The 23,398-nt window shown below is 51.2% G+C and overlaps 11 protein-coding genes across 11 annotated transcripts; 6 read left to right on the forward strand and 5 right to left on the reverse strand.

The window, feature by feature from the left end:
* Nucleotides 1-179: 179 nt before the first annotated feature.
* On the forward strand, nt 180-1,519 carry MIND_01378000 (uncharacterized protein; the record flags this gene model as incomplete). The annotated part of the gene is made up of 3 exons (XM_037370199.1): nt 180-429; nt 480-890; nt 939-1,519. The coding sequence occupies 3 exons, from the start codon at nt 180-182 to the stop codon at nt 1,517-1,519; spliced, it is 1,242 nt and encodes a 413-aa protein (XP_037213200.1).
* Nucleotides 1,520-2,158: 639 nt separating this feature from the next.
* Nucleotides 2,159-5,686, reverse strand: MIND_01378100 (Fungal-trans domain-containing protein; the record flags this gene model as incomplete). The annotated part of the gene is made up of 18 exons (XM_037370200.1): nt 2,159-2,294; nt 2,341-2,464; nt 2,513-2,961; nt 3,010-3,033; nt 3,079-3,215; nt 3,277-3,378; nt 3,429-3,526; nt 3,575-3,649; nt 3,697-3,737; nt 3,790-3,851; nt 3,903-4,062; nt 4,109-4,178; nt 4,226-4,379; nt 4,428-4,787; nt 4,841-5,290; nt 5,334-5,366; nt 5,413-5,507; nt 5,563-5,686. The coding sequence occupies 18 exons, from the start codon at nt 5,684-5,686 to the stop codon at nt 2,159-2,161; spliced, it is 2,694 nt and encodes an 897-aa protein (XP_037213201.1).
* A 1,146-nt stretch (nt 5,687-6,832) lies between these two features.
* Nucleotides 6,833-7,604, forward strand: MIND_01378200 (uncharacterized protein; the record flags this gene model as incomplete). Its single annotated transcript, XM_037370201.1, has 3 exons — nt 6,833-7,164; nt 7,220-7,449; nt 7,501-7,604. 3 exons carry the CDS (start codon nt 6,833-6,835, stop codon nt 7,602-7,604), a joined length of 666 nt encoding a protein of 221 aa, XP_037213202.1.
* Nucleotides 7,605-7,870: 266 nt separating this feature from the next.
* MIND_01378300 (uncharacterized protein) lies at nt 7,871-8,675 on the forward strand (the record flags this gene model as incomplete). The annotated part of the gene is made up of 3 exons (XM_037370202.1): nt 7,871-8,326; nt 8,377-8,529; nt 8,577-8,675. The coding sequence occupies 3 exons, from the start codon at nt 7,871-7,873 to the stop codon at nt 8,673-8,675; spliced, it is 708 nt and encodes a 235-aa protein (XP_037213203.1).
* Nucleotides 8,676-9,259: 584 nt separating this feature from the next.
* MIND_01378400 (uncharacterized protein) lies at nt 9,260-10,615 on the forward strand (the record flags this gene model as incomplete). Its single annotated transcript, XM_037370203.1, has 6 exons — nt 9,260-9,422; nt 9,468-9,583; nt 9,632-9,858; nt 9,920-10,156; nt 10,204-10,431; nt 10,477-10,615. The coding sequence occupies exons 1-6, from the start codon at nt 9,320-9,322 to the stop codon at nt 10,613-10,615; spliced, it is 1,050 nt and encodes a 349-aa protein (XP_037213204.1). The 5' UTR covers nt 9,260-9,319.
* Nucleotides 10,616-11,120: 505 nt separating this feature from the next.
* MIND_01378500 (uncharacterized protein) lies at nt 11,121-12,355 on the forward strand (the record flags this gene model as incomplete). The annotated part of the gene is made up of 5 exons (XM_037370204.1): nt 11,121-11,448; nt 11,497-11,743; nt 11,791-11,895; nt 11,950-12,077; nt 12,126-12,355. 5 exons carry the CDS (start codon nt 11,121-11,123, stop codon nt 12,353-12,355), a joined length of 1,038 nt encoding a protein of 345 aa, XP_037213205.1.
* An 889-nt stretch (nt 12,356-13,244) lies between these two features.
* MIND_01378600 (uncharacterized protein) lies at nt 13,245-14,178 on the forward strand (the record flags this gene model as incomplete). Its single annotated transcript, XM_037370205.1, has 4 exons — nt 13,245-13,309; nt 13,366-13,561; nt 13,618-13,742; nt 13,797-14,178. 4 exons carry the CDS (start codon nt 13,245-13,247, stop codon nt 14,176-14,178), a joined length of 768 nt encoding a protein of 255 aa, XP_037213206.1.
* A 285-nt stretch (nt 14,179-14,463) lies between these two features.
* Nucleotides 14,464-15,837, reverse strand: MIND_01378700 (Mitogen-activated protein kinase; the record flags this gene model as incomplete). The annotated part of the gene is made up of 6 exons (XM_037370206.1): nt 14,464-14,549; nt 14,601-14,727; nt 14,776-15,037; nt 15,067-15,412; nt 15,469-15,529; nt 15,580-15,837. 6 exons carry the CDS (start codon nt 15,835-15,837, stop codon nt 14,464-14,466), a joined length of 1,140 nt encoding a protein of 379 aa, XP_037213207.1.
* A 393-nt stretch (nt 15,838-16,230) lies between these two features.
* On the reverse strand, nt 16,231-17,267 carry MIND_01378800 (Usp domain-containing protein; the record flags this gene model as incomplete). Its single annotated transcript, XM_037370207.1, has 3 exons — nt 16,704-17,267; nt 16,374-16,657; nt 16,231-16,324 (listed from the first exon to the last, which is right to left on the reverse strand). Exons 1-3 carry the CDS (start codon nt 17,250-17,252, stop codon nt 16,231-16,233), a joined length of 927 nt encoding a protein of 308 aa, XP_037213208.1. The 5' UTR covers nt 17,253-17,267.
* Nucleotides 17,268-17,502: 235 nt separating this feature from the next.
* On the reverse strand, nt 17,503-20,446 carry MIND_01378900 (uncharacterized protein; the record flags this gene model as incomplete). The annotated part of the gene is made up of 12 exons (XM_037370208.1): nt 20,180-20,446; nt 19,866-20,127; nt 18,924-19,817; nt 18,855-18,879; nt 18,750-18,800; nt 18,537-18,706; nt 18,471-18,488; nt 18,388-18,421; nt 18,182-18,339; nt 17,876-18,132; nt 17,710-17,829; nt 17,503-17,658 (listed from the first exon to the last, which is right to left on the reverse strand). Exons 1-12 carry the CDS (start codon nt 20,351-20,353, stop codon nt 17,503-17,505), a joined length of 2,319 nt encoding a protein of 772 aa, XP_037213209.1. The 5' UTR covers nt 20,354-20,446.
* A 290-nt stretch (nt 20,447-20,736) lies between these two features.
* Nucleotides 20,737-22,878, reverse strand: MIND_01379000 (MYND-type domain-containing protein; the record flags this gene model as incomplete). Its single annotated transcript, XM_037370209.1, has 4 exons — nt 20,737-21,260; nt 21,311-21,455; nt 21,499-22,779; nt 22,825-22,878. 4 exons carry the CDS (start codon nt 22,876-22,878, stop codon nt 20,737-20,739), a joined length of 2,004 nt encoding a protein of 667 aa, XP_037213210.1.
* Nucleotides 22,879-23,398: the final 520 nt, after the last annotated feature.

Raw genomic sequence — 23,398 nt, forward strand, 5'->3', positions numbered from 1 at the left:
TCTCGACTAATCTATGTCTCAACCCGGTGGCAAAACTCTGGAAACATTCGAGGTCATCGGTCAAGGCCACACAATGCATTGTGCATGTTGTCTCCACCGCCACCTGCACCAATTGTTTCCCCGTGATGTCATGATTCATTTATTGCTCTTGCCTCCAACCACGATTCGACACCGGCGCCATGGTCACCACACGCGGGCAGGCGCAGAGGATTGAGCAGGACGAGGCGACAGCGCGTATACACGCGGCCGCTGATTTGCCAGACAACCTCTCCCGATTACCCGCGCCGCAAAACTCGAGTCTGAAGCCACCAGCATCATCGGACGACGAAGACAACAGGAAAGACGATGGCCCACCAGCGAAGAAAGTCAAGATAGAGGCGCCAAACGGTGAAATAGAAGCGCTGGATGCGACCCAAGTGCGGCAAACAGGTGAGTCAGATGTGGTATGGTATTAGCTGGCTGGCTAACCCAACGATCAGGGGCTACTGAACGCGGCTATGTGTACTTCTTCTTCCGTCCCCGAGTCGAAACATTCCAGCCTTCCTCTGTCGACGATGTCAAGAATGTACACATGCTGCTTGTCCCTCGACCGCCCAAGTTCAGTGTCACAACCACGAAGTCAACGAAGCGGACGAAAGCCGTTGTAGTGGACGAAATGGACGTGCTTGAACGAGGAGAGGACGCTGTACCCGCTCCACAAGACTCTGGGCCAAAGGCAAAGCATTACCGTCTGATTACCCTCGGAAAGAAGGCTCTTCCCGATCCTGACGGGAACGCCAGGCGAGGCAAGCGGAAGGAAACATTCTGGGCACGGGTCACGGCTGTGGGAGATGATCTAGACGAGTTGGAGGAAGGATTGGGCGAGAAGACATACGAAACCAAAACCAGAGGTCGAGTTCATTCGAATATACTACTGTCTTGAAGCTCATTTGCAGTAGGAACACGACACGATCCCCCAGCCCGTCTTGTTGCACGCGGGTGCTATGCGCTTGTCACCAACGAGGCTACGAAACCGTCAGACGAGAAGGCATACCTTGGTTATACCATTTCGCACCCATCGCCCGAGGAACTTGCTTCAGGGGAGCTACACGTTCAAAACGAGCTCAACATCCGACCTGAAGGGGCATTCCTCCTGCAAGCAAAGAACCCATCCGTTGATACGCCAGGTCCGGAGTTGCCGGAAGACATCATGAAAGATGTGTTTGGCCGGGGACGCAGGGGACGAGCGTCGCAAGGACTGAAGTTCGCGCCAAGTGTGCAACCGAGGGTCCTCGATTACCCGGGTCTTGAGCTGCTACTAATAGCAGTTGGCCATTTGGAGGAGAAGCTAGGTGACGGCCGTGGACAAGGTGGGTCTGTTCTCGAGCAATCCAGTATCGATACTGAAAAGCAATCAATGTCAGCAATGAAGCGGGTCGCGGAGGAGGAGGAAGATCTAGGTGTCCTAGACATCTTCCATGAGCTTTGGGCCACCTCTGAGCCAGACATCCCTTCGGTGCTCAATGGAGAGTGGATTTGAATTCCACATACTGTCATACATAGTATACCCTGTGAGCAGGATGTAGGATAGGATGGCCTGTAGAATAATGCCCATATTGTCTGAGGAGTCAGTTCAATGAACCTGTTGTAGACTAAGATACCCATTTGCCAATGCTCCTCCCTACCTGCATGACTTGCACGCCTATATAAGTGGTCTCCATCTGTCTGTACAGCCATTTATGCCTACTGTGCTGAACAGTGTGGTGTCGCAGGAGGTTCAGAAGCTTGAAGTTGTGAAGAAGGGAGGTGCATTGGAATTCTTGTAATTTCTATGCAAAAGAGACTAACCAAGTTGGAAATCCCGTGTGTTTTGCCACCGGGCCATGGCAAGAAAACCTGGCAAAATAGTTAAACCACATAGGGTAGAACATCAAATTTCTGCCTCGAATCTATGTGCTAGATGCACGAGGACTCTATGTAGAGAGAGATCAATGTACATGTATTATGGTAGCTCCCAGGCTCTTGAGGGCCTACATATGTGGCTACTTAGTACATTTCACTTGTTCTTTTATCCTGCAGTCTACCTTGGGATGGATTTGAATTCCTTATATTAGTCTAGCTACGTAGTGATCATACATACAGCTATAGGTACAGATGCTCGCACAACAAAACCAATGAATCAACCAGCGACAGCGTAATTAGCATTCGAATAGCTAGGGTGGGAATAGTGATTGGGCAACGGAGGGTTCGGGGGTCCGTCTAGCGTGGTCATGAACTCCTCGATGCTGGAGATGTATTTCCCCCACTGGTCCCAACTGCAAGAGGAATGAGCAAGTAGCGGCATGGTAGTGAAACACGCACTCGTAGCCGGCAGTCGGAGCGCCGTGCAATAGTTCTAGTCCCTCCGCCGGAAGGCCCGGATTACTAAGCAGGCTACTGTCGCGATGGTGTTGGTGTTGGTGTTGGGGCATGTGCTGCATGTGGTCTAACAACATGGTTAGTAAACTTGTTCAAAGAGGAACACACAACCCACGTTGAGGCTGCTCCATATATGTCGGTGGAGACCACATTTGTTGTTGTTGCTGCTGCTGCTGCACGCCCATGTCATACGCATTCGTCTGTTGTTGCTTCCCCCACAGGTTCTCCGTCACCGTGACATCCCAATCCACTTGGAACGGCTCGTACAGCGGCATACGACCAAGATCGTGGCTGGACACGGGTAACGAGAAGTCGCCGAATTGGGGTGCCTCTTGATCAGACGAGTATTCGGTGTTGTAGTGTATCGGGTGTCCCGGAAGGGTCATGTGGACTTCGTTGGGGGTGGTGATGCTGTCTGCAGCGCTGCTAGCTGGCGAGTTGGAGTTGCTGACTTCGTGTTGTCGTTCACCGTCCACGTCCACATCGCGGATGCGCTTGAGAGGATTGGGGGCGTAGGCATAGACATCCATATTGGCGGCACTCATGAGCTCGTTGATGATGTCACTGAAGTCATAGTCAGTAAATACCCTCAGGAGGTGTAAAAAGATGCACTGTTGTCGGCCAGCTACCTGCCATCTGGAAGAACTGAGAACCGATTTCAAACAAAAAACGACAACGAACCTTGTCTCATAAACCCTGAAAACCCGTAAGCAGATGTCGATGTCCTGCAGGCACTTCTTCGGGTCCACGTTTAGGCCAACTTTCCTCCCACCCCAGACGTTGAGAAGGAGGATGATGCCGGCATCGAAAACAGCATTCTGACGGAATGGGTCAGCTGAGTATGAGCACGCAATTGCAAAGACAGAAGATGCGACAGACCAATACATGCGGGTTACACAGTAAACCCCTGCGGGAAGCGACGTCCATGACGTGACTACACGCTCGAGCTGAGCTGGCGCAGATCGCCAGGGAAGGATAGTTCTACGAACCATTAGTCTGCCGTCCATTAAGTCAAAAGAAAAACGACAGACGTATGCCAAAGAGTTGGTGATTTGCGACTCGCGCCATTCAGGATCGGCGCAATTTGCTCCTGGGGCTATAATGAAGATACGGTGGACTTGGATCTGGACTATGATATACGGGTTAGTCTGGGGCGAGGGGAGGAAGAAAAGCTCACCATGATAGTAGGCAGCGTAGAGAACAGCGCTTTGGGTAGCAAACACTGGGTCTTCGTTATTCGGGTCCCACCGAACTGCAAATTGAATCAGTGGGAAAGGCTGTGAAGCGACTAATACATACGGTGGTCGGGGATCTTGTCAGCCCAATCGTTCAGAGCCGAGCTATACAAACAGAATGAGCCTGAAAGCACCAATCAAAAGTAAGGACACCCACTCAACGCTGGCAACAGCATCTTGCACCCATTCTTTGCTTTTGTCCTTCAGGTTGACCAGATACTGGCGAACAAGTGATTAGTTGGAGCAGAGATAGAAAGCAGGTCAACGCACGATAGTTTCTTGCGCCATACCCAGAATTTCCATCAACTTCAGATACGCGACCATGTAGGATGAACTTGATGGCCGCCCTGCTGGTTGCTTGAACGCTAATTCAGGGTCGTCGGTTTCCCAATATTCGTCGTCACAATCAGCAGGATAGTCCAGGTCATAGCTGTCGCCGGTCAGTGAGAAGCAAAACGAAATCGGTTTGAGCGCACTCGTAAGACCGAGTCGCCCGCGGACGTCCAACAAACGAGCTGACAAGAGTATCAATGCAAAGCAGCATCCCTATCTGCCAGTCAACAAACGAAAAACGGGTAGAGAGAAGGACACACAAAACACTCGTTTCCATTGTTCAGCCAATACGGGGTCGTTCTCGTATCGGCCTTTGCGATGAACCCCAACCTCTTGGGCATACCTTATGCCGGCGCCACCGAGACCCCAGCACATATCCGGTGTCGAACCGCCTTGGATGTAAATAACGCATAACTAAACAGCGTTAGTGGTGTTTGGGATAGACAGCCGGAATGGACATACGCAAAGCGTTTGCGCTTGGTGTAAAGAGATGGAATGGAGGGAGGACTTTTGATAGGGCTTAATCTGCTTGTAGTATTGCCATCCAGAACTCAGTCGTGTATTCGTTCCGGGAAGAATGACTCGAGGATCATCAGAGAATTTGGAGGCGACAGCGCAGACGCCGAGAACGGTCTCGCCAAAGTGGTGATCAGTGAAATGAAGACCGGCAGCGAGAAGGCGCTCGAAGGTCGGTCTATGGAGGAGGGTGATGATGACATTGACGCGGGTGAAGAAGATTCTGACGAGACTTTCGAGCAAGTCGGGTTCCGGGAAATGATGGGTCTTGGGAGGGTCTTCTTGAAGCAAATGTTCGTGCTCCCACTGTAAGATCGAGTCAGACTATTCAATGTGGTGGAGTATAGACAAAAACGCACAGGACTGAGCCAAAACTCTTCACGCTTCTTCGGGGCAGCCGTGGTCGCCGGCTCCACCAGATTCTCCCGAATGTCGATGGCGGTGTTAATAAGCTCGAAATGGCTCGACTTCCCATAATAGCGAGTAGCGTCGGAGTCGAGTCGGAAGCGGTCGAAACGCTCTGAAAGGAGTCCATCTACATAGAGCTCGTCCGTTTCCTCCTTGATGTGAAGCTGTGGTGGAGAGCTAGCATGGCTTGGTGGACTACTTCTGTGACTTTGGGATGAAGGAGAACTGCTTCTACGGTCTGAAAGCTGGTTTTCCAAACCCCTGGCATAGCGCGCAACGTCGAGAAGGACGCGGCGAACATCATCGTCTTTAATGTAACTTGTTGCTTGGACCACAATTGCTGCGACGTGTTCTTGGGCAGTCTTGCTAGAACTCGGGGTGGACGCTTCGGAGGAGGGGGGCTGGGAAACATTAACCTAGGTCGTGGGAGGTGTGTTTGCTCACCTGGCTTGTGGGACTGTCTGCAGGACTTTCTTTCTGAAGTGACATCAGAGGTCATCGAGCTAATACGACTACCACGCACCTTGGAGGGTCCTGCCTTTGACGAGTCGTGTGTACACTCTAAATTGAAAGATATGCAGTTGGAGCATCGATTTCCGGGCATCTGGGAGCTATCGCCTGAGTTCCGTCAGCTGAAATTACGGGTGAAAACCGGACTCGACCGACATCGTACTTTGGCGCTTTGTCAGTGGGAAGTCGATCAAGAGAACGGGAGACCCACTTTTTCGTTGCTTGCAGAAGTTACAGGAGCCCCTCAAGCGTCTTCGCTTGGATCCTGGAACCGGTATGTCGCTCATCGTTGTCGGCCGAGGGTAAGGAAAAGATGATGACTGTGGCGGCCACAGCCGCTGATTTCCTGATCGACATGCATCATCACGTGATAACAAAACAACTCCCCGCGACACTCTTTGGTGCCAGGACGAACTCGGGGGCTGGATATATTTCGTATACTGTCAGGCTTCACTTGCATTACGCCAGGAACTGTCATCCGTATCAGACTCCCAAGCCACGCATCGATCGTCTTGTCAAACTTCGAGTTCTTGCGCAGCTTCTGGTAACACTTCCACTGTACAGTACTAGCGTGGTACTGGCGTGTGCCCTCCTCAAGATTTATCTCACCAAAACAAGTCCTGCATTATGGGTACCTACGTCGACGATCTAAAACTCAGCGATGTCAACTTATCACTAGAGATAACTACCTGAGTAGTCTACCTCCGGAAGTCCCTCGAATAACTTCATCTTGATTGGCTAGAGAGTCGTCGGCTGGCAACTGGGTCATAATGCTGGGCCCATGATAAAACAATGCGTTATGCCAGTCCGTTCAGCTCTCCTTCGATATTCTGGCCGTATAGACGGTGCTATATGGATACTTAAGCACTGGCAGCGTCGACCAGCGATAAGCTCTTTTCGACTTTCAGTTATACGAGGGGCTAAACCCGGCCAGCTGCATATTCGTTGGTCGCCTCATGCAAGATAAACTGCCAGTCTTCGGTACCCAGATGGGACCATATGAGCTTGTTAAAGGTCCAGTGAGTGCCAAACGGCGAGCGTGAAACTGCTTAATGTATTCATCTGCGGTATATATTATTTCAGAGCTGCATACCGAGGGGCTGAGAGCTTGTTGGACAACGACTTCACAGATGGCGGTAGGACCGAATTTCTGAATACTTACAGTAGATATTATTATTATTATTAAATAAGGCATATGGTCCCTAGATAACTTATAGTAGTCAGTCACAACTTGAGCACTCATACTTATCCCTCAAGTCTACAAGGTAACTGCTGAGACCCAAGCAAATCAATGTCCGCGTTCGGCTCGTCGTGCTCTCTTTTTTAGAAATCCAACAGACGACTTGAAGGAACAGGTACAGTAGATCCTGTTGTGACACACACACGTCACTAGGACACTTCCGTCCTTCTCTCTCCTCATCGCCTAACCGTGCATGCTCAAATCGTGCTCTCAGTTACGCCCTTGGATTCTCCGAAATTCACAAACATCATATAGCCCGAGAATCTCCGGGGCTATACATGTCAACTCGCGTCGTTACACTAGCCAACCACCTCAACCGCGAAAACGCAAAAAAGGGAGGAACAGGAACCCTTGGAGTAAAATTCTCTGGCACGCGCCGGGGGTTATAGACTTTGTCACTCCGAAGGTGATTCCCGAGCTGCATATCCACAAAATCGAGGATAAGGCCATGTTTGATCCAAAATGGTGGGTTGACCAGTTCCGCGAATTTGGGCCAGTGCGGAGTGTAATATCGGTCAAGCTCAAGTAAGTGCGTATGTCCTAGCCAGTGTCTGACGCGAGCTTACGCCACGCGAACCAGGAAGTTCGTAATCGTCGCTTTCCTCGACAAACGAGATGCAACCGCCGCCCTCGAGGCCATGAAAGCGCAAACCGACGGCCCTTTTGCGAAGTTAAACAAGCGGCTAGAGCCTAAAATCCCGACTCAAGCACAGATCTCGCGAATTAAGGACCAGACGATGCTGAGCCTTCGCGGTCTTCACGATTCAGAGGGTGTGCCCAGTCAAGCTTATCTTGCGTGTGTGGTGACCGGTATGTTCCCGCATTTCGTATAGAAAGTAACTCAAGGGAGTATTCCAATAGTGGGTCTGGCTTCCTTAAACCCAACGGCAGCATTGTTTCGCACACGACCCATATTAGCCTCTCAGGATACAACTCTTCAAACGAGAGATGATTCTAGCCGGTGATGATTTGGAAGGCGCAGTCAGTCTGCTGTTTGTGTGGACTACATCGCCCATATACTGTTGTATTTGCTTCGTATTAGCGTAAAGCACGACATCCAGAATAAATTACACCAAATTTAGCAATCGAGGGGCTGTGCCACACCTAAAACTTTGCTTCTCTCCACCATGGCTGCGACGCTTGTTTGAGACCTTCACTCCTTCCGTTCCCTGCCTACAAAACCAAAACTTTCTCCACTTCTTATGCCTTCAATTCTCAAACACCCCACGAAATGCTCGACCACTACTACACGCCGCGAGACCCCCTCCCCGCGGCGGACGGCCTTCTGACCAACTATGTTTCTCCTGCGGGAGTCGGAATTGGGGCCGGAGAGAAGCCCAAGCCCCTCCCTCCGCGAACGGTGGTAGACTTGACGAGTCTCAACTTGGACCAAATCCCCTTTTCTTTCGACTGCGACTCTGACGATGAGGACCAGAGTGGGAGTGACGATGGATATGTTTCGACCTTGTTAAGGCTGCAGAAGTCGTTGCCCATTGTTTCGGTCCCGCGTAAGATTGCTGGAGCTCGTCGCGTGGCTAGGGCAGTGTCGTCGCCTGCTGTGCCGACTACAATGTCAATGGAGGTGGAATCGGACACAACGGGAGCGAGAGAGGCAAATACGGCACCAGAGGGTGAAATCTTTCAAAGTATCACCGCCATTCCTGGGCTGGAAACGATGAGTTTCGAGGTATGCTTTCCACCAGACTTCCAAAACAAACACTGACTGCGTTTTTGTAGGAGCTTCGCCTTGAAACCTATCTTCAGTCCCTGATCGCAACCGGCTCAGCTCGACCACAACCAGCCTTTACCCCGGCAATGGTCATTCCTCCCGCTTTCAGTCCTCAGTTCTGTGAATGGGATCCAGATTCTGCAAGCAACGACGTTGAAATGGTATGTGGTCGTGTGCCACCACTATTGGCTACTAATCAGTTTTCCAGGATGCACCCAGCGCTGCTTCTCCCTTAACCTCATCTCCACCCTCGGTTTCCCGCTCTGCCTCGTTTCCTGTTACCGCTGGCAATGTGACGTGGCTCTGACCCCGTCGGCGGCAAACACGAGTCAGATATGCCCTATACTTACATGACAGGCAATCTCTTCTTCCTATTCTTACCCTATGCATCCATGCCCCCTCTTACCATCACATAGCTAAAGATCACATCCATCTTCCCACAATCCCGTTTCGCGCACCCTTCCCTTGTATTGCTTCTTGCTTGTTCCATTTCTTGTCGATTGCTGTTTCCTTTTCCTTCTGTGTCTTTACCTTGACATTTGTGTGTAGTACTGTGTACCCTTTCTTGATCGTCTAGTCTCAAATGCATTCCCCTTCTTACTCATGATCAGGCGTGAAGGCCAGTGTAAACTTTTCAGACACACTTCTAGTTACGGAGGTCAAATTATATTGATTGAATTGATATGCAAATGGTTGGCCGGTCAGATTAGACTAAGTTAAAGCTTGAGGATTGTTTGTTTGTAATACGGATTGACCATGCTCGCTTGAGATGAATTTTCCAAGCAGTCAGACACGAAAATGTCACACAGGCTACAGTATAGGGGCACACTTCCATATTTGGAGCTTGATCGTCAGATTGTCACAAGATTTTACATAATCAACAAACAAACTTTTCCTCTTGCCTCCTCGAACCTCTTGCCTCTGCGTCTGCCCTGCAGAAGCAGCTGGAGCATGTTGGGAGTATCCAAAAGGCCTGTAAAGCGACTCCTATTTGCGCTTCCGAAACCTGTGCTCCCCAGTATCACGAACCAAAGTCCACCTGAACCCTACTCTTGTGAGTTTTATCGCCTCAGCTCCTCCAGAAAATTCACCATCTTAGATGACACGCTTAGACTCTCCAACCTTCCGACCAATGTGGCAACTGCGGACATTGAGCGAGTCATTCCTGATCATTTGCGGAAGGAAATAAAGTTCACTCCTTTCAGCCCATATGCGGTGCGTGTCTGCGTTCTCTTTAGTAGCTTATGCGCTGACACTTCCCAGTCTGTCACTTTTGTCAACAGGACCTACGCCGCTGCCTTCGCTCGGAAAGCAAACCGCGCTGAACCAGTGTTTATCAACGGCCAACGAATCAGGGTGTCTCGACAGCCGCAGACTATTCCGAGCAGGACTCTTTATATTGAAGAACTAGGGCCGGAGATGTCGCGTCGTCTTATAGCTGACTTCTCTGTGTTTGGGGAGATCATTAAACTGGTGGTCAACAAGGACAGGTGCGTAACTCGTATGCTGGTTCGCAAACTTACATGTTCACTAAAGCCTTGGCCTATAAAGAGCACACGCCCATGTCACCTTCCGACGCATTGCTGAAGCAACCGCAGCATTAGAGGCCCTTCGCAAGCGACCAGAATACGCTGATCATCGTCTGCAATATACAGACCTTTTCTCGTTTCGCCACCGCTCCGCTTCTGAGCGTCAAATCTTCGTCAAGGGCCCGCAAGATGCACTACTACTCCAAGAAACCTTCCTCCAGTTCGGAGAGATTGAATCTATCAATCCCCTGCCGAATGGGTACGTGTGTCGCAAGCCAGTGCTACTCTTCCTCATCCTTGTTCTAGAGTGTTTGGTTTTGTCAGGTTTACAACGTTGGAAGCCGCATTGAAAGCTTCAGCTAGCCAGTCCCGGGTGTACAAGCTCACGGGCCTCTCTATTGGTCCCATTCTGACCGCCCACGGACCGCTCTTGTCCAACGTCTTGGTACTGGGGAACATCACACCGACCACCTACAAGCACCTCATTGCTGATTTCACACTGTTGCACGGAATGGAGAGTCATGAACGGAAAGGGTGCGTGCTATGCCGATCAGTGTACCATTCTTATATTCCACTCAGTCCCAACGTGTGGCTGCGATTTGACGACGTCATTGGCGCGCATACCTCTATGCATGTTCTAAAGTGCAGGAAGCAATATCGGGAAGTGTCAATTCAACACCTCTTTCTCTCTGAGATGAAAAACAACACTATCTTATAGTAATTACTGTGAATGTGGCCAGTGTACCGTGACAGAATCCGAAAGAATTGACGCAGTACCTATTTGCTAGAGAAAAACAAGCGCTTTCACGCAGAATCCATAGGTAGAGTTTTCTCAGCTCTGCTGCTCTGGACAAGCATGCAACCGGAAAGACCTGATAACTTGGTCTTGGAAACTTGAATCCAATAGCCTATTTGTGCCTTGAACAATGTTGTCCATAGTACATGCTAACGGCAGCTCCGAGTACTTAGAAAGAAGAGAAGCTACCTATCAAACAACCATTGGCGCAAAATTAAACAAATACCGATCGGTTGTGCAGATCCCGATGGTCACGTGAGTAAGTCTTCTCTCTCTGTCGTTGTCAAGTCATATTATTTCCCCTACATCCCTAGACCGGCAGTCTATTTAGACCATCTTATGGCTCAGCCTACACCCAATTCAATTCATTGGGATTTTAGCTTGGACAGCGGGTGCAATACCCCGTGATGCGTCGGCACAATGACTGATGCCGCACTTGCAAGTCTCCATCTTTCCTTCACACTCTCGCCTCCCGCTCTCCAGCGAGATGTGGCGGCTGCCGCTCCTGCTCTTGCGACTTGGATTTCCGCTCATTACGGCCGCCCTGACGAACATCACAATCGACGACGGAAACCTCGACTACTTCTCTTGGTTTGAAGACCCGGCTATCTCCCCCGCTCCGCTCCACCCATGGGCAGCCAGCTCACCTGGAAATCGATGTGACTACTGCTCCGCCCAACCTCCAGCCACCGATATCTTCAATCAGACGTGGCATGATGGGTCGAACAACAGTGCAGGCTCGCTCACATTCCAAGGTGTGCCACACGTTCAGCTGTCTAGGGTCACTCAATCGTCTCTTTTAGGCTCTGCTGTCTACATCTATGGCATTGACCTTGCGAATCCCGCCAACGTATCGTTCTCGTTCGACGGACAACCAGCAGGGTTCCATCTTTACACTGGGGCAGAGGGATTTGTTTTCAAATCGCTCTTCTTTTCGCGGTCGGGTCTGTCTTCCAGCGGAAACCATACTGTTGAGTGGGTGCTTCGCACCAGCAAAACCAATGGTACAACCGCGTTGTTTGACTATGCCATGATTACCGTGGATGCTGCGTGCGTCGTTATTGCTCGTTTGGCAATCGGTTACTCACCTATTTCAGCACTTCCTCGTCAAACACTCCTCCAGGGTCAACCTCTTCACCATCTTCTAAGAAGTCGTCCAACACCGGAGCAATAGCCGGTGGTGTAATCGGTGGACTCGTGGGGTTCGCGGCTGTGGTGGTGGTGTTGTTCGTGTTGCTGAGAAAGAGGAAAAACAGGCCAGATTATCGAGAGAAGCCGAGATCAAGGAATGAACGCACTACGTCAAGACACATCGAGCCGTTCAACAATCATGCTGAACCCGCCGAATCGGTGGCCACAAGTAGTCCTCAAGAAAGCAAGACATGTCAGTTGTCGTTTTCTCTAATTTCATGGCCTAACGTGTTTTCTCCAGACGACGTAGCGTGGGCAACTCCTGCGCTCTCTGCCCCGTCACTTCCCGCGACAACTGCCGCCATAGACGTTGCCTCGGCCTCGATCCAGGCAACCGACTCCGCATCAACGGTGACAACCACCACTCGTGAACGCCAGCTTGAAGCACGACTAGCTGCCCTGGAGGCACAAGTTCTGCAGGCCGAACCACCGCCGTATATTCCTTCATCTAGGGAGGAAGCGGACCGATAGTCAATGTACTGGGTAATCTTGTGTAATTTCGTAGATATGTGAATCACGGTTTCAGATGACGACACTGGCCGTGATCGGATTGTGACAATCACGTGACTCTCCTAATCTCGAACTCCAATCTGGGGAAACTTTATGCGCTATGTGCCGCCCGTATAATCCAAAATCCGTCATCTCTGCCACATTCCATGTTCATATAGCCCAACGAGCTTCCTCGGTCAATCCCAGAAAGCAATTCATCTGTGCTCTACCTCGCCCCAGCTGCTTTTGCTAGCCGACTCGCTCAAAATGTTAAGCCTTCCATTCGAGTCGCGACCCAGAAGTTGGGGAACTCGAGAGGCGAGCCCACGAACAGACATGCCTTTGTAACATTGCGACGCCTCGCCGACGCCACCACGGCAATAAGTAAACACTCAGAGAACCACAGCTTTTGCTTGAAATACTTACAAGCATGTCGACTCTCTAGATGCTTGACGCCTGCGGAATTATGTGAGTGGCTAGCTCCTCTTGAACATTTCTCATATTTCACTCAAGTACTAGTACTGGTCGTATGCCCTGAAGATGGTCTGAGAATGTCGAATCTGAGACCTTTCTCAGGCTCCCCGTAATTTCCCGCAAGACCGTGACATTGACATTGTCGCGGTCAGCGTCGTAAAAACTGCTCTACCAAGACATCCACTTCCCAAGAGTCATCCACGACGTCGACTTCTGCTGAGACAGTCTTGGGATATTCCGCTTTCCTTACATTCCGTGGAGCGCACTCGGATAATCAGTGCGGCGATGAAGTCATCGAGTCTCAGCATTCTCTGGCGGGTGTGAACGACTTGTCTTGGTTTCTGCTGGTATAAAATGAGGCTAGAGACTATCCGATCTACAACCCGCCGCCACCGTCATGATGCACCGCTCGAGTCTACTGCTTCTCGTCGCCTCTGCAACCTCTGGCGTTTCCGCACTGACGTGAGTTCTCCCCCTGGTCCTGTAAACCAAGCTATCCCGGTTTATGATATCTGTAGCCTGTCCAAATCATGCGAAACCGGTCTTTTAAGGATCGCGACGGATCCCGCCAACACATGCTTGGGCCTCACCCGACTGATCCCCGCCGTTGTCCAGCCCAACATCAGCATCGTTTCGTCCGTCGATCGCTGGCTGGAGTCCACGTGTCTTCAGCCCAAATGCACTAATGAGACGCTCGCAAATCTCGTCAGCAGCGTGCGCCCTCAAACTTGTTATCGGTTTCTTTCTTACTGATGCTTGTGGTTTGGTAGTTCATCTCTGCTTGCGCGAGCGACTTCAGCATCCCCAACCCGCCTTCCAATGCGACCATCGCCGCGATCCAAAGCAAAGCGCAGGCGTACTACCCGGGACTGCGAGACATTGCCTGTCTCACTGAGTACGCCTCATCTTTCAACCAAGTCTAAAACTAATCCCACATTCGTCTCACCAGCTCCGGGGTCAACTGTGTCACTCAGACACTCACCAATGCCCAAAACCTGCTGGGCAATCCCATCGCGCTCAACAACGCCAGCACAGTCATCTTCTCTGGCCTCGCCACAGGGACGTTCACCGCCAACATCACCTGCACCAACTGCACCAAGGCGGCCTACAACATCGTCCAGCAAGATGCGCCGGTCCTGGGCAGCTCGAGGCTTGTCCAAACATTCGCCGCGACCTGCCCGGCTTCGTTCAAAGACGGGGAAACGCCTGTCAGTATCGTGGAGAGTGCGAAACCAGACGCCTCTGCCGGTATGTTGGCCGTGAGGAGGCCATCTGGGGCGTTAACGGCGGGTATGTTGCTTGGAGTTGCGGCACTTGTGGTGTTATTGTAAATCAGCCATGTATTGGGTGTGACGCGGTATTCGACATTCGTAGTTGCTCTTTCTTGTTTAGTCGTGTTGTACCATTTGTAGCATTTGGCCTCCATTTCACCCAATGCAAATTTCCGTAACAAGTCCCGATTCGTGCTCTCCGCCATTGTCTTCAACCCATCGAACAATAGCTTCCCATCCTCATTGCAGTTCTGCCATATATCCAAGACCTTATCCACAATAGATATTGGCAACCGGCGCGCGCAAGGCCAGCCTATACGAGCCAACGAAGCCTGGTATATACCCCTATGTCATTTCTACCGGGGTAAACGACATAATCTCCTCGTATAAAAGCTCCTTGAGCTGGTCGCGACTGATATCGTCTTTGTGCACTGTAAAGGGACGTCAACAAAAGAAGGGGGTAAACGTGCCAAGGTCCTCACGGTCAAACTCGAAGAACTCGGGATCGAGGGGTGGGGCGATGGGCTCGTCTTCAGGGTCATGATATGCCTCGAGGTAGGGATGCGCTAGTGCTTCTTCGGCGGTGATGCGCTTCTTCGGGTCGAAGGTCTAAGAAGGATTAATTCCGGCCCTTGCGGAAAAACTTGGAGAACGCACTAATGTTTTCGCAAGGAAATCAAGCGCCAGCGGTGTGGCATTGGGGAATAATTGTGCGAATGGACGCCGCTTCCTGAACGGAAGGGCTCGAATGTAGTCGCGAGAGCGTCGCGTGCTGATGGCGTAAAACTCATCAAGAGTAGGGGTCCCGAGGACATCCAGGATCAGTGTTAGCTGGTGGTGGTAGTCGCGGCCGGGGGAAGAGAGGTTTGCCGGAGAGCATCTCCGCGAGAATACAGCCGACCGACCACACATCGATCGCCTGTGGTAGCAGTTAGCTTCTTGGTTAACGGCAGACTTGTCAGCAAAAAAACCTTGGTATATTGCTTGAATGTAAGCATGATTTCCGGGGCCCGGTACCAACGCGTGGCGACGTATTCGGTCATGAAGCCGGTTTCGGTCCCAGATGGCTCAGCAGTCTTGACGGACCGGGCAAGGCCAAAGTCGGCAACTTTCAGGTCGCAGTTGGCATTGAGGAGGAGGTTAGAGGGTTTGAGATCGCGGTGAATGACATCGGCAGAATGGAGTGCCTTCAGGGCACGAAGGGTTTGGTATACAAAATACTGGGCATGGTCGTCAGATAGGTCTTGAGTACGGATAACGCGGTGCATGTCGGTTTCCATGAGCTCTTGGACAACTGCGAAACAGCTTTGACCACTGTCAACAACGGGGAAAGGGCAACTCCCTACGCACGATAAACTTCTTTGAACTGCTCAATAGACGCGGGCTTGATGATGTCCATGATGGATATAATCTGGAGAAGTCGGGGTCAGGAAAGGCAACCAGATTAGGATGACAACGCACATTTTCGCTAACCCCCGCCTCGGACAAGAATTTGAGCAGCTTGAGCTCGCGGAGGGTACGCAGACAGAACAGCGTGTGCTCGAAAGGGGCAATCTTCTTTATCGCGACCTTGCGACCGCTTGGGCGGTGGAGAGCAGAACACACAATGCCATATGCGCCTTCTCCAACAACATCGAGGACTTGGTATTGGGTGCCGACATTGAAGCGGACCTTTCTGGGCGCTGGGGCAGCAGAGGATGACTTCTTAGCTTCAGGCATGGAGGGAGAGAACAAGAGAGTTGACCGTGACGGTGTCAATAAAAGGATCAAGGATAGATGGCCGACCCTGGTTACCCTCATCGACGCATGAAACGACGTCAGGCTAAAACGTTTCGCGACTTGATTTTCAAGTCCGTGACCCCCTGAAGAGAGCATCTTCGGACGTAGTTCAGAACTTCCTTGCCTAAGTATATAAACTTGAACGGCATTTGTTAGCGTTGACTGATAGTTGTTGCAAGTTGTCGCATTTCAATGGAGGAAGTCGAGTTATGTCCAAGTTAATCTTGTGGGGCACTATTCATGAAGGAGTGGTTACCTACTCTGTTTTACATTTGTCTTTGCCCATATCCACACACCAGACCAGGGTACCAAAGGAGGTCAAAAGATGAAACTCTAGCTCTTCGTCGAGCTCGAACTCAGCGGCGCACTCCCAATAACATTATACGTCTTGGCATTCCGATGCATTGGCGGCGGTGCTCCAGGAGGTCTAAACCCAGTCAGTCAGCAACCGATTCAATCCAAGGGCAACAACACACCCATCCGCCGAGTCAAAATGCGTCCCTCGTTTCGGGTCTGCCCTCCGCTTCTCAATCGCCTTCTTCACCTTCCGCTCAGGCCGCACAACAATAATCGGCACAGGCGAATGCGTAAGACAGTACTTGCTCACGCTCCCAATACCCCCCTTCCCCATCATCGCCATCGTTTGCCAAGCGCGTTTGCCCCGGGTCCCGACCACAACACTGTCTGGACGGTACAACGCAATAAGTCGGTCAAGAGTGTCCGTTATCCGGCCAGGTATGAATTCCAAGATGAGCGAGAGCTGGTAAACGGTTCCAATGGACACACATATAAGCACGCAAACGCACCTTTCTTTCTGGGTCATACTCCACGCTCTTCTCTTGGATCTGAAGCATTAGCTGTCTCGCCTCCTCCCGGACCGAGTTGTGGTCTTTCTCAAACGCATCTTCATCAACACCCCTGCACACGATTAACTCATCACCGTCTTGCACGAGGCCCTCCAACGACCAGTCAAGTGCCTCCCGTCCGCTCTCGTCTGGCCCAGCAGCACATAGAAAGACTCTTGTGTTCCGTGTGTGGGCATAGCCCTCTGACTTTACCCGCAGGGTGAACGAAAACATGGACGCGACAGGGTTTTCAAACGTGTCGAACGACACTTTCTGCGTGTATCCTGGCGTGTGTGGAGGGAGCGGCAGGCCAGCAGCAGGGTTGGGCGATGGTGGAATAACGGTGGTCGTCGGGCTTTGGCCTTGGGCAAGCACGGGGGAGATTTGGCCGGGTGAAGACGGCCGGGAGGTTACAGATGGCGTCGAAGTCGTGTGTTTCATTGCCGAGCGCAGCGTTGGTACATTTCCGCTCGATTCTCGATGGGCAAAAGAGGGCGGCGTTTCCGACATGATGATGAAAGTGAGAGGTAAAAGGGGGAGGTCACGAGATCAAAATAATGCGTGTCTGGTGGAGAGAACAGAACATCTGTCTGCTTTCTGGGTTGACCTGGTATCCCCAATCCAGGACTACATGTAATGATGAGTTCTTGCTTTTCCTTAGAGCAGAACTGGATTTAAGATTTACTCAGAGAACAGCATTTCCTGCTCATTTGACCCTAAACACAAACCAACTGTTCTGTTATTATGAGTACGAAGTCCATTACACGACCGTAAAGTTGCCCGAAGTACCCACAAACGGCGTAATCTTCCCTCCAATCGCTGCCTTCGAGTCACCATAGTACACTATCCGATAAAGTCCATCTGTAGTCCCATTCTCTATCGTCCACGCAATGGTAACCGTGCTTGTCCCCAAGATCTAGAGCAAATCAGCAGCAGAAGTAGAAAGACAACAGCGAAAATTGCATACTGTACTGTCCCGCACCCACTGTAACGTCGTGCTCGGATGTGAATCCGACTTAAGCATCGTCCATTTGTCTCCCAAAAGGCGCTCAACAGCGAGAAACGTTCCTTCCAGCCTCAAGTTGTTCTGTCTCCGTCTGAGGCACACAATCGCAACAAGGCAGGCCACATACCCTCGGGTTTGCACCAACAAACTTGACCTCCACCCGCTCGCCTGCTGCGTAAGTAGAGTTCGCCTTCACATCCTTCACCGCCTGCCCAAAATGCTTCCCAATCGGTGGCTCGTCAAACTTGACACCCGTCTTCAGCGAAATCGCTTTCGACACCTGTTCTTCTGGTGCTGGATCGGACGGAGGCGCTTTTCCGCGAGCATCGTCCGCGAGGTAAGGCACCAACTGCGTGTATCGGTCAAGATAGGCGTCCAGGGTGTCTATGAGTGGTATTACAACACGAACAGGAGGACAAAAAGGAATACTAACGAGGTCCATAAAGTGTTGAGGCACCTTCATATCGTTGGACCGCATATTCTTCTGGTGTTGTGATGTAATGCGAGTATGTGTTGGCCGGGCCAGCAACAACAACATGCGCATCTTCTCCGACAATGCCTCCTGAGATGAGTTTGGCGCGGATGGCTTCCCTAATCGCTCGTCGAATCGAGAATAGACCAGCAAAGCGAACAGCTCACCGCATGCGACGACCAGCCATAGTTGTTAATTCGCCTGGGTGAGATAATGAGAACTTATGACACCAAAGCAACGGCGTCTTCACCAGGAATAACGAGAATCACTGCGAGACCTTGAGTCGATAGTTCGTTGCACTAGAAAAGCAGTTTACCCAAGTTTCCGATTCTCAGAATTTGCACATCGACTGTGCTTGGTGACCACTCATATGGTTCATGCGCATATCCGACATTGAGCAGGATGGGTTTAGGGAATTGACAGGCGATTTGCTCTTTGGGAGGAGCTGGGGTTACAAACCGTTTCACGACTTCCCAAAACGGGTTCCTGAGTCGAATGAGCGCATGAAACGAGATGAAGAAAAACCTACTGAGAAGTTTTATTATCGCCCTGGATAAAGTCGAATGCCCCTGGTCCGTCACTGTTATAAAAAAAGTTGATGCGAGAAAAAAAAAAGAGAAGTGAAAAGACAAACGTAGTCCCACCAGCAAACGAATAGCCTGAAGCATATCAACACAGCATATAAACGAAGTAAGAGGATTACCCATCGCAGCTGGACATGTCCTCACACTCGTGCCATTTGGCAGCACAAATTCGTGCTTTGACATATCCACATAAGCGTGTGCGCTCCGAACAGCACCTTTCACGGGTGTCATCGCTTGACCTGAGCCATAAAAAACCTGTTTGACGCCGTCTGCTTGACGCCTGCCAATCTCCAGACTGCTGGCAAACCCAAAAGGGTCGTTAGTGAACAAAGGGCCACGACCATGGCAGTCCTGAGCAGCACCCCCACACGTGGACGAGTTGGCAACGCACGGGAGGCCGTCGTAGGGTTTGCCAGGAGATTCACAAAATGCTCCCAGAGTATTGGGACTTGTGTCACCCACCGCTCCCTGCACAAAACCAGCAACATATGTGGTATTTCCCGGCATGGAGTTGGGTTCGATAGTAGCTGCAAGGTCGTTAGCGCAATGATAGGGAATGAAATGAGGCACTTGCATTCGTACAAGTATGCAGCAATACCCTTGTTGTCCCCATTTACTAATGTGTTGTTCTGCCGGTTGTTGAGGATAATTACTGAGAGGGGAGGATAGACGTACTTCATAAACGCTTGTCCCATGAACCGCAAAGAAGCTTAAAAATCCCCTACCATCCGCACTTCCTGTAGCATCTTCGAACCGTAAGACACTCATATTCCACTCTTGATCTCCGTTCTCGCCACCATTCTGTTGATAACGAGCCCGCTCAGCAGACGGGTTTGCGAGGTAGGCCGTAGGGGAGCGATTTCTGGACCCTTGCTCAACGCGGCCAGTCCCAACGGAAAGTGAGCCAGGAGTAAGTGATGCGTGAGCACGTCGTGTAGCAAGAACTGAGCCTTGTACAATAGCCGAGAAGGATTGGTTGGAGAGTCCGAGTGCGGTAAGTTGCGGAAGGAGGTCTTGGGATATAATGAGCCCAACTGGAAGTTGCAAAAGAAAACACACACTTTCTAGATAGCCTCCAACGCCGCTATGCTGGTGAGTACCCACGAAGGCAACATTCCCCGCATTATATGTGTCGTTTCCAAATTCTTCCGCCAGAGCACTGAGAAGCGCTCGCCGGACACCAGTGTCCCCCATCCCAATGTCGGCATTCAATAAAAGCACGCGTTCGCCATCAGGTTCTGCGACGATAAAGGCACGGACTCGTTGCCGCATGTAGAGGCCCGTGCCGACTTGCGAGAGCACTGCATAGCCCATGAGATTCTCCTTCAAATGACATTGGGATACAAATATGGAAAGGAATGGTAAGAGTACTCACCTCCACCGTCGGTCCTGTAATGTCGGCGACACCCAAACCAAGCAGGTAGTTGCTTCCACTTGGAGCCCAACCAAAGAAGCTGGTTGGAAGTAAAAGATAGAGCAAGCGCGTAGAGAGGGCATGGAGGGAGTCGAAGGGGGAAACAACGAAGGGGGAGATGAACGGGATGTGCATGGCGAGCTTAGCGGACGCTGGGGGTATATATGGAAGGTAACTGTTCGACTGCTTGAAGCATGCAGATGCTGGACCAGAAGAAGATGGATTGGGTTGGCTGTCACAATCACGACGTAACACAGATACTTCAAAACAATTATAGCTGCCTTCAAGACCACCAATAGCTGGGAAACACAAGCTGCCTTGATAATGCAGCTACAGTTGTTTTTATAGTACAACCTTAGACAGTCTGACAAGCTAGCTATAGCCCTGCAAGCTAGCAGTCTCTATGTCAATGGAGTCTGTAGAGAGTTGATACTTAGTATGATAGTGGATGTCCAGTAACGAGCTGATTATACCCTGGCAGGTTGCTCCTATATGTGGATAAATATTTAATAATTAACTTAATGAGTTTCTAAACCCAGAGTTGCAAGCAAAGCCTGAACCCTCGGGCGGTGATACTCGACATCCAACTCCTCCTCACCAGCTCTAGGTGGAATCTGGTTCAGAATGCCCCTTAGACCATCTTCCATCTTCGAATCCTTGCATCGCAAAGGGAAGAAACGAATGCACTTCATTCCCTCTTCTGGCTCGGCCGATGGACACGCCATGGTCAGCACGTGCAGTCGCAGCCGGCCATGGCTCCGTCGGACGCAGGCAGCCTCCTCCGTAAGCAGGTATCCGTGGCCTGCGGACTCGGAGTTAGAGCCAAGCAGCTCGATCCTGACTTTGATTTGGCCCGGCGCTTGAGCAATGTCGAACCAAACCGCTAAGAGAGGCGATGGCGAGAGGTTTTGCCGGGGGCCGCGGGCGTTGAAGAGCAGGCGGAGGTAGCGTAGTGCGATTGTCTCCCGCAATTGCTGATATCGGCGGTTGATGAGATAGCGGATGAACGACCAGTCGCGGGGCACGGCATGTGCATAGTCGTCTGTCAATGCTGTGTCGGGCTAGCGAAGTTGAAGAGACAAGGTGACTTACGTTCAACCCGACTGCTGAAGGATTCGCACTTGTTGCGATGGTTTCCTTCCCGCCAATCTACCTTTTGGCATGCTCGCGAGCAATAGTAGACTACAAGACAGCCCGCGCAGCGCCTGAGGGACGTTTTATGCGTGATTAAACCACACTAGCATTGTTTGAGAGTGGTTCATGGAGACGGCCAGACGGACCTGAACGTTGTCGCATCCACGTTGGCTGGTAAGATCGTCATTTTCGTATTCGTTCAGGAGCACCAGCCGCTCTTGAATCAGAGCCGTGAGCTCGCTCCAAGGCTTCACAAGCTCTGTGTTGGCGAGCGGCTTTATCCTGGACAACGCCTTTGGCAGTCTGATCAGGACAGAGCGATACAATGTCGCTCGTGGCAAGTCTTCTGTCAGGACTTGTCGGATAAGGGCATCTTTTTTCAAGTTGTTGCCCCCCATCTTTGCGTAGTCAAACAGCAGCTTCAGAACGCCCCCGCGGATGGCTTGCGCGATGCGTTGCTGGAAACTAGCGCGGTACTCGAACGTGGCCACGAGAAGTCGGAAAACTTCGTCCACCAGAAACTGGAAAGGGGATGGGATGGCAGGGGTATTCACCAGCGCGGAGAACGCGGTCGTGAGAGCCGCAGCGTATCCTTCTTCATAGAGAGCATCACGAAGGTCGGTTTCGCGAGGGAGTAGCCAAGAAAGCGTAACCATTGAATAGATGAGCTGGCAATCGTCGTGTGACAAGGGATTTTTTGGGCCCCTCCCGGCAGAGCCGCGCAGGATGTGTCCAACCATTGTCGTGGCCAAATCAGACCAACTCCCGCCTGTTCCAAACCCCAGTTCATTAAGCCGTCTGCGGGACCGGGAGTGGTCTCGCTGTTCGCCCAGGCGCTCCATAAGGACAATCATGGAAATATGATATAGTCCAAGATCGTCTTTCAGGCGTAGTAAACGAGACCACACACGCCCAACGACCACAAGAACCTTGGGAGCAAAGTCGTCCGAGACAAGGCGAGCAAGACCTGGCTCTTCTGGATGTTCCTCGATCCGCTGCCAGACCCGGTTGAAAAGATTCATCGCAATGGAAAAAATCTGGTCAACAGGTTGCATCGGCGGGTCCTCGTACATGACAGGAAATGGGAGACCCATCGAATAAAACTCATCGAAAAACTGCGTCCAGGCCCATACACGCTGCCATATATCTGAGAATGCGCCGGAAGGGAGGATGTCGCCGTTCATGAGCACTTCGAGGCAGCGGAATGTCCAGGCGACACGCCGTAAGACGGTAGCAACCCATTCGGGGTCAAGAGTATCGAGTTGTGTGCGAATAAGCGGGATTTCTTTGGGGTCTAGCGTGCTGTAGAAGGCCGGAGACACGCCGCGGAGAGCGTATTGAGTCCATTCCATCTCATCGTCGCAAACTATCGAGACAAGTGTGTCGAGCTCGTCCATGTTGCCACGGGCCGCCTCTATTGCAGTCGTCTATGGCTTTGTCAGAATGCGAGGTTGATATTGCTAGATATGTACTCGTAGCGGTTCGCCAAGCTCGAGCATGACGGAGATTTCGAGTGAAGGATGCATGGTGGTAAGCGGCAAAGAAAACAGGAGAATGATGGATCTTCATGATGCTTATGGCAGCGCGTATGATGAGTTCCATCGAGGCGAGGCTTGGGAGGGCTTTCATTTCCAACTGGCTTTCCTCACGTTGTTTGGGCTGAGCGTTGAGCCGCCATGAGGACCCCTGATAATAGGTTACCATGTCGAGTCACAAGTTCGGACAAATTTGGTCCAAAATTTGTGAGCGTATGTGTCGGCTTCGGACAAATTTGATGGCTGAAGCCGAAAGTGACAGTCACTTTCGGACAAAGCTTGGTCGATGTGCAGAAGCTTGGGTTCAAATTCAGACTGTGACATGAAAGCTTAAGTAGCACATCGGTAGCCATGGTTGCATTGCAATAATCACTGTATTGTACCCGTACACAACATTCTAAACAACTTTCATGCAGACAGCGCCAGAGGTTATCGATGACCCAGAAGACGAGACAAGGGAAGATGTAAAATGCTCGACGACGATCGGGAGGCGATAACAAGGGTCACAGTA

Source organism: Mycena indigotica (genome assembly GCF_014461135.1).
Source record: "Mycena indigotica strain 171206Taipei chromosome Unknown Mind.scaff0017, whole genome shotgun sequence".
Taxonomy (NCBI): domain Eukaryota; kingdom Fungi; phylum Basidiomycota; class Agaricomycetes; order Agaricales; family Mycenaceae; genus Mycena; species Mycena indigotica.